The following is a 13,863-nucleotide window of genomic DNA, read 5'->3' as shown; positions in this document are numbered from 1 at the left end:
ACAGTGTATCCTAAATGTTTTGTTTGCAAAGAGCTGCATGATATGTATTTTATCTTTGTGATTAAATTGGTAAACATGGTTCTGGTTCGGATTCCTGTGTTCGGTTGTATTGAAGTGATTTAGGTTGATCCGGCATAATTCTTGTTATGAGTTTAATCGAATTCATTGGATTATGTTCAACTAAATGATTGTAATATTTTGACACTAAGTGAACGAACATTGTTCAGTGAACAAACCGATTTGGCGAAACGCCAAACTTCAACAGTGTTAATGCCAGATTTCAAACTTCCAGCATTTGCAGTATTTCTATATTGTACTCATTCCAGATTTCCTTGATTGCTGCATTGTTATTTGTGTTTTTTGGTTTTGTATTATGAAAACGGAACGTTTCAGTGTCTGAAATAGTGAAGCTTCGTAACCCAATAAATGAATAACAAACACAGAAACTTACAGTGGGACATGGTCCCTTCGCTTTAGGCTATGAATAACCTGCGGACTATCTCTTCTGTTTTTGATTCTTTAAAATAAATGTTCCAATATTAAAGGACATGCGTTTCATTATTAACTGCAGTAGTTTGCGTCCATTGTATCGAATTAAAAGTTTTAAAATAGTGCTTTTAGTGCTTTATCAGGTAATCCGAGCTGTCAAAGAAGACAAGTTACTTTTTGAAGCGTTGCTACAGAGATGTAAACCAACACTTAACAAATTAGATCAGAGAACATTTTATAAGGAAATGTTGCTGCTGAAACTAAACATTTAAATCCGCAAATCGTGTACCCAATATGACATGTAATATTACACCTACACCTCTGCACGTTTTTCTTTTGAGAAAGTAAAAGGCAACATTTTGACATTTTAATATTTTAGAGTAAAATTACCTTGTTCTTGATTTTAAGAAAGGTAATAAACTTCTTTCGTAATTCTAAATCCAACACAAAATACAAACAATATATTTATAGGAGATGAATGTGGGAAAGGGATGCTAAGTAGATTTTTCCGACAATCCATGAACAACGACAATATTTCAAGTATATTTTATATGGCATCTTTGGTAACATCGATCTATCACATGTAGCCTAATCCTTTATGTTTCTATGAATAGTTGATATGAATTAAGTGCAAAAGCTACTAACACTAATTAATTACGAATTAATTACGCCGACGTAACGTCATTTAATCTTTCAGTCAAATAGGAAATATCAGGCGTACACCAGATTGTAATCATATGCGATAATAGATAAGGAGAACTTTAAGTGTCTGTGTCCCCCATCCATGTAAAACGACGGTGGATTTTAACTACGCAAGGAGAGTACATTTTCCATTTTCCAAAGGTAATGCCAGTTGTTGATTTGAATTATTTTACGCAAATAAACGTGTTGTTATATTTCAATTTATGTAGTTAACTTACAAATGTTATGATCAAACGTTTTGGGTTTATATTGTTTAACAGACTATTGAATTAACCAAATTTTAGTGAAGTGAACACAGATGGATATATAACACCGGTAATTTGAATTTTAATGATTCGGAATTTACACTCATTTTCAGAAAAAAAGAAAAACAAGTAAACGTTATTCCATTTCTAATGAATTGTAAAGATTATATTTGCTTGAAATATGTCGACATGTATTTATTAACGGTCTCGTGTTTTTTTTATAACTGACCATTTTGTTCACATGTTAAGTCAATTTCCATTTTTATAGGATAGCGTTTTAAACCCAGGATAATCCCAGTTAACAGGTGAATGAAGCATTTGTGTTAGAAAAACAAAATCGCTGTTTATAACAATGAAACCTTTAAAATATATATTACGTTACAATTTGGCGTTGTGGCTTTAAGAGCACTAATTCTGTAATATTTTGCCAGAAATTATATTCCCTTTTAATAGGATCGATCACTTGTTGCTAATGAAAAGTATTAAGGAATTAGAGGGAAAGTGGGTATACGGAGTTAGGTCACAGATCAACCACGGTTTCATTGGGAGGTAGTCGAAGTTCTCGGGATTAAATATCCTACCCCAGTTCCTATGCTCAAAGAAACGTGGAGTAATATTTTTGCACTTTAACAGCAGATAAACAATAAAAAAAAGCATGTAAGGGGAAACGGTTGCTTTCAGGTAATTAAAAGAACATATTAATTCTGGGACTGAGTTAGTATGGCATTAATATTGCTTCTTACATACACTAATTATCGTTTATGCCTCCAAACAATAATCGAGAGAATTATTAGTTACTTATCGAACAATTCGCTATTAATATTAACTTCCATTAAAAAAAGAACACTATTTTGTTGCTGATACATCCCAATAAAAATTTTCAATTTAATACTTAATTAAATTACGAGCAGAAACATTTTAAATAATATTTTAGAATAAGAAGACCATGAACGACAACCGACATTTAAAAAAAACAAAAATTGCCGTGGACATGCTTAGCAAAACAGGCAATCCTATAGAATATGAAATAGAGAACCGTTCATCGGAATGGTAACTGTTAATGAATTTTCTGTCAGAGCATCTTATACAAACATTTGTTTCTCATGCTATCAATGTTTCTGACATGCTTAATGCTTATATTGTTGGCTCATTTATGTGAATTGGCATATGAAAAATTGCAACTGTTATTCTTTATCTGTATTAAAGATTGCGCAGCAGAACAATTATATTCTTACTTATGCAAAGGGTATTCAGTTTAATCTATTATTAGCTAATCATAAATGCCAGATAAGAATATATTACTTTCTTTCATAACTCCTGATGAAGTATTACAATTTGCTGTGTTTGTATTTTCATTTTATTCTGCTGTTTGTAATTCCAACTTTCGTTTGTTTTTAATAAATACTTAAGTGCTGACTTTCATCATATCAAAGAAAATAAACGTTCAACATTCTTTGTAGCGGGTCTTTTTGTAGACGGTTCTAATTTTGTTACCTCAAGTCCCCCGTGTTTAATCAAGAAGTACTACCAAGTAATCAGGAGACTTATATCAAGTCACCGAAAATATAAATTTATATTTTACAGTCAACGGCTTATGTATGTTTTAGTAACTCTTGTTTTTTTTTTACGATGTAACGGCATTAAGCTGTTTTTTTTCAATCTGTTGATTACAAATTAAATTGTGCTGTTAGTGCTTTTAGGACACTTGAATATACCTTATGGTAATTGCATCTACGTATTATTCACAACCTGATGTCAGCATATTTTTAAAGCAAATGTTTTTTTCTGTTATTTTCTGATAATCGCATTTCGTTTTGGACATATTTTTGACACGTAGATAATTATGGAAAATACTTGGCTTTTTTTTTAGGTCAATTGATCCAATTAGGTTACTATCTAATTGCGGGTGTATAGGAGCTAGGTTACAGCTTTGTCCCCAGAGCTTTCCCACTACATATACTGCGGCAAACCCGTAAGCTCTCGATATTGCTGGTGTTCTCTAAAATAAAACTGAATGCATTGGGAACATGCAGTACATATATGACTGCCTGTATTTCTTTACAGTATGGAATAAAAATGGTACTATGGCTCGCTTTAATCCCTGTGTTTTGGCCTACCACTGTCAGGTTGTGTTGCATCATCGGCTGAGTTGTGCAACGCAACCTTGACAGTGTTAGACCAAGACATTGTCCTCGTAGGGGAACGTAAAAGATTCCATGGCATCATTTCTAGTAAGAGGAATTACCCCCATGCCCTGGTCAATACCGATTCCTCAATCAATATTACTAAAATAGCTGGCCATTATTACACAGTTGTATGTGGGAGCTTGCTGTGTGCAAATTGGCTACCGCCTTTCTTAAATTGTAACTGCGCCTAAACAGCACTCGATTGGCTTGAAGTGCCTTAGAACATCCCTTCTTTTTCAATCTTTTTATATCTTTTTATTCCTTAGAACATCCTAAGAGGGACGTAAAGGCGCCATAAAATGCAAGCCTTTCTTTTGAATAGAATGCAACCTCTGCCGTTATTTCGGCTCTCCGTCGGAAAATGAATCTCGCGTATTCTCGCCGAGATAACACCTAGCAAAAGAGAGTGGAAATGAAACCATGTGTGTCTTTAATGCAGAGGTCAACATTCAGATGGGAAGTACTAATTTAGCTCAACTCAAAAGTAAACAGAATGAAAATTTTGTTTGCTAACAATATAATTTGATATTAATTATCAATTAGATTACATCATCCTCGTAACCACTACAGCATTGTTAACACAATATAAATATACTCTAGATGAATTGTGCTTACATAGAGGGTGTACCAAATAATTACAGGAGTATTTGCAGTGATTTCCGTAGAGGTAGGCAGAAAAATATGCATCACCGCCTTTTAAAAATGCTCCATATTTTCCATCTGATTTGTAATATGTAAATTAAACCACCTATATCGTTGTACATTTTTTCTGTTTAAATGTAACTTACACTGGACATGGGTTAGGATATGACCATTTTAAGAAGGTTGGCGTAGGTGTCCTATTACTTCTTAGCGAGCAGTGGCTACACAGTGATTAATTGGCCCTCAGTGTAGCAACTGTCAGCGCTTTGAGCTGTCAATGAGTGGCTCCAGAGGCAGGGGGCTCATTCAGGTGTGCACTCAACGTTGTTCTCCATCGAAGCTCGAAGCTGAAATCATTACCACCGTTGCCTTATAAAAATTCATCTTAGGGGATAGAACGTGTCCATTTCTGCATTCTAAACAACAAGGATAAAGACATGGGAAGCTTTCGCAGCGACTGAATCATTCTAAACAACATATTCTGTAGTCGGTGTTGGCTTCGTGCAAAAAGGTAACTAAAGATAATGTAACACGCGTCTCGGTTTGCAGATAGAAACGCCATATATTCACAACGGTACGTGACATTGGTTTATTCTGATCTGCAGCAAAAGATAAAGCCGGGGCGTAGAACGCCAAATACGAGCTTTGATGAGCACAAGTTTAGGATAGAGGGAGTTTCTTCATTTTTAAAAATGTTTACACATCGCTGGAACCAATTGGTGTAATCTATAGATTGTAGGATGATATTACCAACGATCGATTTTGCAGTTGGATATTGAAGTATGAGTCAATTCATTGTGTAAGTTCCTTAACTACAAAAATTATATATGTTTGGGACATTGACTAAATTTGGTACTTACATGCCAACATGATGATCCACTTTACTGTTGAAACAGAATCCTAAAGAAACTTGCATGCTTTAGCAGAATTTTAGCATTACGCCATTTCGTAAACTAAACCAATCGCTTTTAAATTAGATTGAATTTGTTTATTTTCAGCTTGACGCTTTTCCATGACAGTTGCGTTTGTTCCGGGGAATGGTTCAGCCTAAGAAAAGTTCAATGGATTCTGCAGCTGTTCCAAAGGCCATAATCGAGGATAGTCCCAGTTCCAGTCCGAGCCCCTGTCCGGATCCCGATTCTTTGATCTGCCCCACTCGAAAGCACTCAGAATTAGGATCTCGCTCGAAAGTGACTCGCGTCAGGGGCAGACCTGCGGCAGCAAACGCAGCGCGGGAGCGTAGCCGAGTACAAACCCTGCGACATGCCTTCTTAGAGCTGCAAAAGACTCTACCTTCAGTTCCTCCGGACACTAAACTGTCCAAACTGGATGTCCTAATCCTGGCAACCACCTACATTGCACATCTAACCCGCACCCTGGAAGAAAGTCTGGAGGAGGGGGAAGGTCGGAGATCTGCTGAGTTAATGCATTCTCTCAAAGTGGACGGATATCTGCATCCGGTCAAAGTAGGAGTTCAGCAATACCTCTTTATTGTGAAAAAAATTGTTTCGTTTAAATAACCTGCCCTTTCCTACCATCATTTGCTGTTGTAAAGTATTTCTATAGTCAGTGTAATCTTTCAAACACATGTTCTAAGCCTTCAACATTTAGATTATTTTAACAATCATTCAAGAAATGTTATAAATTCAAATACTTATCGAATCATTTTCCTTCCATAACTATATATAATCTCGTTTTGTTAAAGTAAATTACCCCTGCAGTTGATGGGAATCACAGGCGGTTCTGACGAAAGAATTGTTCGCAGATTCCGAATGTAGGAAATCACACAGAACAGAAGGAAAACTGCGTGACTTTCAATGATTTGTCCACGCATACTTAACGAAGGGAAATCTCTTATCCCCGTGTGCAGTGAACTACAACTTTTGAAATAGGTTTACGCTTCACTTTTCGACTTTCTAAAATTAAATTACCAACTGCCCGTAGTAAATACACACATTGAAAATTAACCTCACTAAGCTTGTTTTGCACAGAAACTATAGTAATGAGTTTTTTCATCTAACAATTGCTGGACGCTCCTACTTTTTGAGTTATAAACGCAAACTTTTTTTTCTTGAAGGTAATCCTAGATTCGAACAACTAACAATGAAAGTAGCAATTACTAAAATTGTCCACGTTGTTAAGAGTTGCATGATATTTCATTTTAGGTGACCTTTTGGAACGCTGATGTAGATATATGTTTGGTTTTAAGATGCGCCAAGTTAAAACGAGTACTGGGAGCCTAAAACTGGACTGAAAACATCTGTGAAAACAAAACCTAATTTTTTTTATTTTTAATGATATATCTAAGACCAAAGTATTCCTGTCTTACCGATCATAGATTTAATTTTCGACACCATCCGGCTCACGGCGTGAATTTTTTAAATACAGTTGAGGCAAATGTATAGAAAAAAGATTAAGGTCAATTACATGAAGAATGCGTCTTCTGAAATCCAACATCGTGGCAATTCCAATATTGCGGGAGTATTTTGTCACACTTTTTTATATTACCAGTCGGTATTGATAATTGTAATGTGTAACTAACCCTTCTATTTTAATCTTCCAGCAGTATAACATTTGCGGCGTGTAACATAGAGCATTAACGATTGGTTAATTTGCAGTTTGTGTAACGCTTGCAGCAATCGCAATTCAAAATACAAATTGCATGTAACATAAAATTATGTTTTCAAACAATTGCGACATAAAAAAAGCTAGAAAGCACACATAAATTAACATTATGATGATTCCTTGCTCAGGATGTACTTATCGCCACACATATCCGAATCAGGAAAAATAAAGGGAAATATGATGCAGCTCCTATAGGTAAAACTGAGCTTCCAAAACGATTAACGTTGGTAATATATTTTGATAAGTTTACCACTAATTACTCTGTCCTACATGATACAAGTGACTATTTGTAATTATAGTTCATTGAATCGGTAAGATCTGAATTGTATTTGTTTTTGTTGCTCATCCCTTCCCAAAATGTAGTTGCTGTGAATGGTGTTGAGCATGCAGGATCGTACCTGTCAGGTTTCCCTGTAACATCATTTAGCTGAACATCAGTATAAAGCAAAATACTTCACCAACAATTATTTTTATGTTTGATAGGCGTTCAGACTTTAAATCGCAAATTTATAAAGCAACGTATACTTCCAAAACGAAATAGTCGAAGCAGCAAACAAATTATAAACATATATTTTCCTTCATGAATTTCAGAAGTGGCCAATGCGATCCCGGTTGTACGTCGGTGCAACGGGACAGTTTCTGAATTCGGGTCAATCGGAGATTCAAACTCAAGCAAAGACGACCAACCCCGATCCCGTCTAAACTGGAAACTGCCTAAAACTCATCGCAAGGCTTCTAACGCTAATTGTCGTACCAATGTCACACTGGCAATTTTTGATTGAACTATTTGAAACGTAAGTTAACATTATCAAGATACAAATATCTCAAAAGAATATGTAAATATATATATAATTGAATGCGATTATGGAAATAAATGTGTAGTGGAAGTTGATCTAAAATATCGTTTAATTTTAAGTATATAAAAATCTCTAAATATTTCGCGATTAATAAGCAAGGCGCTATTTGTGAAATGTTTAAATAACAGTTACCATGTGTTACACGGACTGTGCCGGAGACCTTTTCCTTCGTTTTGTCGGTCAAGTCCGATATGATGACATAGAAGCAACAGCGCTTCAACCTTTGAGAAGTGAGGAAGCTGACGTTTTCAAGTGTTTACTGCTTCATGGTGCTGAAAGGCTTGGTCGGGATGCTAGGAGTGAAAACTCGGCTCGACTGATTGGCTATGCACTTTCAATTGAAATCGGTTTGCACTAAAAACAGGAATTAATTTTAAAAAAAGTAATGTGCACAACCGGGTGCGCACTTTCTTCGATCATTAAAGCCTTCAAAAACGTATTCCGTTCTCAATCATCTTCGATATAATTGAAATCTTCGCGAAACTGTTCAGTGGCGGAAAATGTACGACCAACCAGCCTAGCTAACAAATTTATACCAAACTGTTACATAACTGAAATTAATCAAAGTAATGCGTCCAACATGTTAACCTGACCTGCGTTATGACATGGAGAATAATGGGCATGTATTGACACCGAATTAATTTTTTTTGTTTTAAATGACATGGAGACATCCCAAATATATCCGCATTTTTGGAAGAATATTTTACGCTGGTATTTAACTTATCTTACTGTACTGATCTAAAATAAAATATCCGTCCATTTATTTTATTTGTTCGATTAATCATTTCAATTTTGCTAACCCAACTATACCAATGTTTATATCAATTATTTATGGAGAACGTGTGTCAATATCTTGGTTATTTGCTTAATTATTTGGTTTGTTGAGAGTGGCGTAATTTAGAATGTTGGACAAACTGGATATTTTCGGGATTGTATCTATGTTTTCACACTCACGCCTACACTTAAAAGATAGCTTGAATGAATTATTTTAATAGACTTTGTCTTAATAACCTAAACAGCACAAAATCGGGTTCGACTAAATCCGTGTATCTAGTTTGATGGCCTGCGAGGAGTATTCATGTCGGCTAAAAACTTATTATATGTAAAAAATTCCTTTACAGTACCGCTTATTTCACTACGAAATGTTAAAAAATCTATTAACGTTCAATAGTACTCAGACAGAAACTATACTGAAAGTTATTTAGCACAAACGTCTAAATCCGATTTTTAATCGTCTTTTTTATTTACATAGACTTGAAACTTACAATTGTCTGACATACTGTGCAGTGCCCCTGATTGCCTGAACTTCACTCTAATTATTAAACCTCAACTTCTCAGGAAAAATGTGTTCACTCGGCAACGTAATTGTTTCAATTGATGCTAATGTTCCCTCCGCGGAGGCCGATCGATCATTATTTGGCAGGTTTCCACTTAATAGTGACATCAAAACAAGAAGAACTGTTCAAAACATGTAACAATGTGGAGAAAGGTCTTCGTTTAATTAGATAGTTCCATGGTAATTTCTAATCATTTGAAACTCAGTCTAGATTTCTATTCCTAAGGTTTAGTTGAGCTGTAAAAACGTTAGGACATTGTTGTGTGCAGTGCTGAAAGGCTGCAATTCACAAATGGTTCAACCAGTGCACATTTATGAAACACATATTGGGAAGTCTTCTTCTAGCCAACGGATGGGCAGTGTGAACAAAATGACGAGCATTTCAATCTCCAGTCAAATCTCATCACCACTTTAGCCTTGCAGGGCACTAAAAAAAATTACTTTGGTTGGGCAGAATCACGTTTGACACATCTCTTGGGGATAAAGCATGTAACCTGAGGAAGAGATAAAGATGAACCAATCCAGGTGGTGTATCTGGACGTTGAGATAGCCTTTGTTAAGAAACTATATAAGATATTACTAAATTAAAGGGTAAAATATTGGAGGTAATATACCGGTGTACAATGAGGATTGATTTACAAATGGACACAAGACAGAGCTTATGTTGGGAGGCTGATATTTTTAGCAGGGTGTCACAGGGATCGGTGCTGTGGCCCCAGCTGTTCACAATCTACCCTAATGAATTGGATGAAGGGACTGTGTCATATAGCCAACTATGTTTATGATACAAATCTGGATGACAGGGTGAGGAGCAAGCAGAGAGGTTTTAGGGGACATAGACAGGTTAAGTGAATGGACAAGGATATGGCAGATGGAGTGTAATGTCCAAAAAACATTCACCCTGGTAGAGAAAAAAAAGGTAGAGCAGTTTAATAAGTGTGCTCAATTGAAAAGTGTTGAATTGAGGAGGGATACAGATGTTCTTGTACATAAATTACTGAAATTTAACGTGCAAAACAGCTCAGAATTGGGAAGTTAAATGGTATGTTGGCCTTTATCATTAGAGTATTTAAGAGCAAGGGACATCTTGCTAAAATTATATATGACCCCGGTGAAACCACACCTGGAATATTATGTACAGGTCTAGTCTCCTTACCTATGGAAGGATATACTTGAAATGGAGAGAGTGCAGCAAAAGTTCTGATTAAACCTACCATCCCATGATCATTGTATGAGAATAGATTAAGTAGATAGAGCATGTAGTCTCTTAAATTTAGAGGATATCTTACTGAAATTTGCAAAATTCTTAAGGGCTTGACAGGGTAGAGACAGAAGTGAAGAGATGGCGTTTTCCTCAGCTGGGGGCCTAAAACTGTGGCCACAGCTTCAAAATAAGGGGTCGGCCATTCAGGATAGAGATGAGCAGGAATTCCTTCAAGCAGATGGTTGCAAATCTTTGGAGTTCTTAACACAGGACAGTTGTGCAGGCTCAGTTGCTGAATATACTTAAGGCAGAAATTAAATCTTTTTTTTAAATTGCTTTGATTCTGAATACTCAGTATGAATTTATTTTGATAGACTTCTAAGTACTTGCAAACTGTAAAAATGGTTCTAGTTCTTACATTAAAACTGGTATCTAGATTTGTTGTCAATCTACAAGGGCTCTGTAATCTTAATTGTCTTGGCTTCTGCAATCATAAGGGATCAATTGAATTGCTTTGGTACAAAAATACATCCATGCATAATGATGTAACTTTTAAACACATATTGTTTGAAGATCAAAATGAAGTTGAACAAAGTCAAATTAGATAAAAGTAAGTCTGCTATGGATGGTTATCTGTCTTAGATGCACACTTAAGAATATCCAGAATTTTCACCGTTATGTCTTGTTGGGCAGTCCTTAGGATCTCCAGTTCTGTGGATTCTGAGGTGGCTAATGAGGCCAATGTGTGACCAACAGACTCCGTGGAGCAGGAGGTGATTGATGGGGCAAGCTAATGGGTTCTATGCTCCTTCCACTTTTTATATTGGTTCTTTGTAGGGTCCTGATGCATGTACTCAAAGTTCTCAATACAATCCATATTACTCCTTCATTCTGAGCAGTTGTGTGCCAGGGATTCTCATTTTTTCAAGGAGGCTTTGAAATTCTAGAATCTTCCCACCTGTCCACATGGTAATCTCTTGCCATATTGGAAATCTGAAAAGGTGTCTGTTTCACAACTCTGGTCATGGAGTAATAGAGCACAGGAACAGGCCCTTCAGCCCAACTGGTCCATGCCAATCAAGATTCCCATCTAAGCTGGTCCCATGTGTCCACATTGGCTAATATCCCTCTAAACCTTTCCTATCCACATACCTGTCCAAATGTCACTTAAATGTTGCTAATGTACATTCCTCAACCACTTCCTCTGGCAGCTAATTCCTATGTCCTATAAGACCCAATCCTGAGAAAAAGACTGGAATGTATTCACTGTATCCATGTCCCTAATGATTTTATACACCTTCATAATATCACCACTCATTCTCCTACGCTCCAATCTACTCAACCTCTCTCCATAACTCAGTCCCTCAGCAACATCCACGTAAATCTCCTCTGCACTTTCCAGCTTAATGGTATCTTTACAACATCTTGTACAAATGCAAAATAACATCCCAACTTACATACTCAATGCCCTGATTGATGAAGGCCAGCATGCCAAAAGCCTTCTTCACCACCGTCTACCTGTGACGCCACTTTCTGGGAACCATGTACTTGTACTCCTCGGTCCCTCTGTTCTACAACACTCCCCAAAGCCCTACCATTGACTGTGAATATCCTACCCTCATTTGTGTTCCCAAAATCCAACACTTCATACTTACCTGAATTAAACTCTATGTGCTATTGCTCTGCCCACTTACCCAACTGATCAAAATCCCTCTGTAATTCCCGATAACCATCTTCACTGTCTATGCCACCAACTATTTTAGTGTCATCTGCAAACTTACTAACCATGCCTTGTACATTTTCATCCAAATTATTGATATAGATGATAAACAACAATGGGCCCGGCACCGATCCCAGAGGCACACCACAGGTCACAGGTTTCTGGTCTGAAAAGCAACCTTCCACCATCACCCTCTGCTTCCTAACATCAAGAGCCAATTATGTTTCCAATCAGCTGGCTCTCCCTGGATTCTACGCAAGCTAACTTTCCATAGCATCCTATCATGTGGAACCTAATCAAAGGCCTTACTGAAGTCCATAAAGACTGTCTACCACCCTGCCCTCAGAGACCTTCTTGGTTCCTTCTTCAAAAAACTCAATCAAATTTGTGAGACATGATCTCCCATGCACAAAGTCGTTCTGACTATCCCTAATCAACCCCCATCTTTCCAAATGCATTTATTCCTTAGAATCCCCTCCAATAACTTACCTACCACAGATGTTAGGCTTACTGCTCTATAGTTCCCAGTGCTGCGGATATTGGCCTAGGAGGGGTCACTGACATTAATTTCCTTGTACTGTTTTTGGAGTTGGGGGATTTTGCAGAGGCAGCATTGGTGGTACCTCTCTAGCGCTTTGAGGTGCCTGCTGTAAGTTGCCCATGTCTCAGAAGCATTCAGAAGGGCAGGAATCACCATAGTTCAGCAGACCATGATCTTTGATCCAGATTTGAGATCTTGATCTTCAGTTTTCCTCAGGTGGCCAAAAGATGAGCCAGTGCAGGTGATTGTGAATTTAATCATCAATATCTACCCAAGGTTGTCCACATTTTCCAGCATGTCAGGATGGACCTTTATTGTTGAAGGCTGCTGGTGAAAGTTGGGGCAGGTTGGTAGCTGACTTTGCTTGGCAGATGTTAGGTTGAGGCTATTGCCTTGAATGCTTCAGTAAATGAGTTGACAATGACTTAGAGCTTGACCTCCAAATATGCACATATACTTGCATCTGTGAACTGCAGCTTACTCACTAGAGTTGGCCCTCCTTTGTTCTGAAGTAGCGAAAACTCAGGTTGAAAAGTTCCTCATTTGTCCTGTATATGAGCTCAATTTCAGCAGGAAGCTTATTGCGAGTGAGGTGCCGCATTGTGTCTTTGGATGAATAGAATCCAGACCGTGATTCAGGGAGAAGTTTCTTGGCCAGTGGGTTGGTGATTGAGGAGGACCCTCACAGTGACTTACCCCATGGCAGACAGCAGGAGGGCCTTCTGTAGTTACTGTCATCAGATATGTCACTACTATGACATATTTGAGGTTGCCAAGCATGGCCCCCTTTTCCTAGATGTGAGAGATGAGATTGTGAATTTGTGACTGAAGTTCCTCTCTGCTAAGATTTAGAACAGCAAGTATACCACTGCTCCCAAGGCCTTGTCTTTTTTTTAATTTCCATTTGGTCTTTTCAATTATTTAGATATGAGCGTGCAGGTTGAAATTTCAAAATTTGCAAATGACATCAAGCTTGGAGTCATAGCAAGCAGTGAGAAGAATCGTGATAGACTTAGGGAAGTATACATGTGCCTCTTGCATGAGAATTGCTCAAAATAAACCATCACACATTAGTATTCTATGATAAACCTTTAAATAAATTGCTGAACTACATGTCATCTCCTTACCTCTTTAAATAACAATGTTTTACACTGCAGTTCTATATTTTTTAAGGCTAAACAGTATTGATGTAAAATACAGCAAAAAGAAACCAAATGAATGACTGTACTCATTATCACATGAAGTGACAAATCTTCAAAGAGGGTGTTGCTCTTTAAATAAACTGTCTATTCACACCTACTTTGTATATTACTTGA

At 37.1% G+C, this 13,863-nt stretch overlaps 1 protein-coding gene across 1 annotated transcript; it reads left to right on the top strand.

Moving 5' to 3' along the window:
- Nucleotides 1-5,301: 5,301 nt before the first annotated feature.
- Nucleotides 5,302-7,591, top strand: LOC127574017 (transcription factor 24-like). The gene is made up of 2 exons (XM_052022611.1): nucleotides 5,302-5,730; nucleotides 7,481-7,591. Exons 1-2 carry the CDS (start codon nucleotides 5,302-5,304, stop codon nucleotides 7,589-7,591), a joined length of 540 nt encoding a protein of 179 aa, XP_051878571.1.
- The last annotated feature ends 6,272 nt before the right edge of the window (nucleotides 7,592-13,863 follow it).

This window comes from Pristis pectinata, chromosome 9 (assembly GCF_009764475.1).
Source record: "Pristis pectinata isolate sPriPec2 chromosome 9, sPriPec2.1.pri, whole genome shotgun sequence".
NCBI lineage: Eukaryota > Metazoa > Chordata > Chondrichthyes > Rhinopristiformes > Pristidae > Pristis > Pristis pectinata.
Note: the sequence above shows the minus strand (reverse complement) of the source record. Positions and strands in the feature narration are given on the sequence as shown.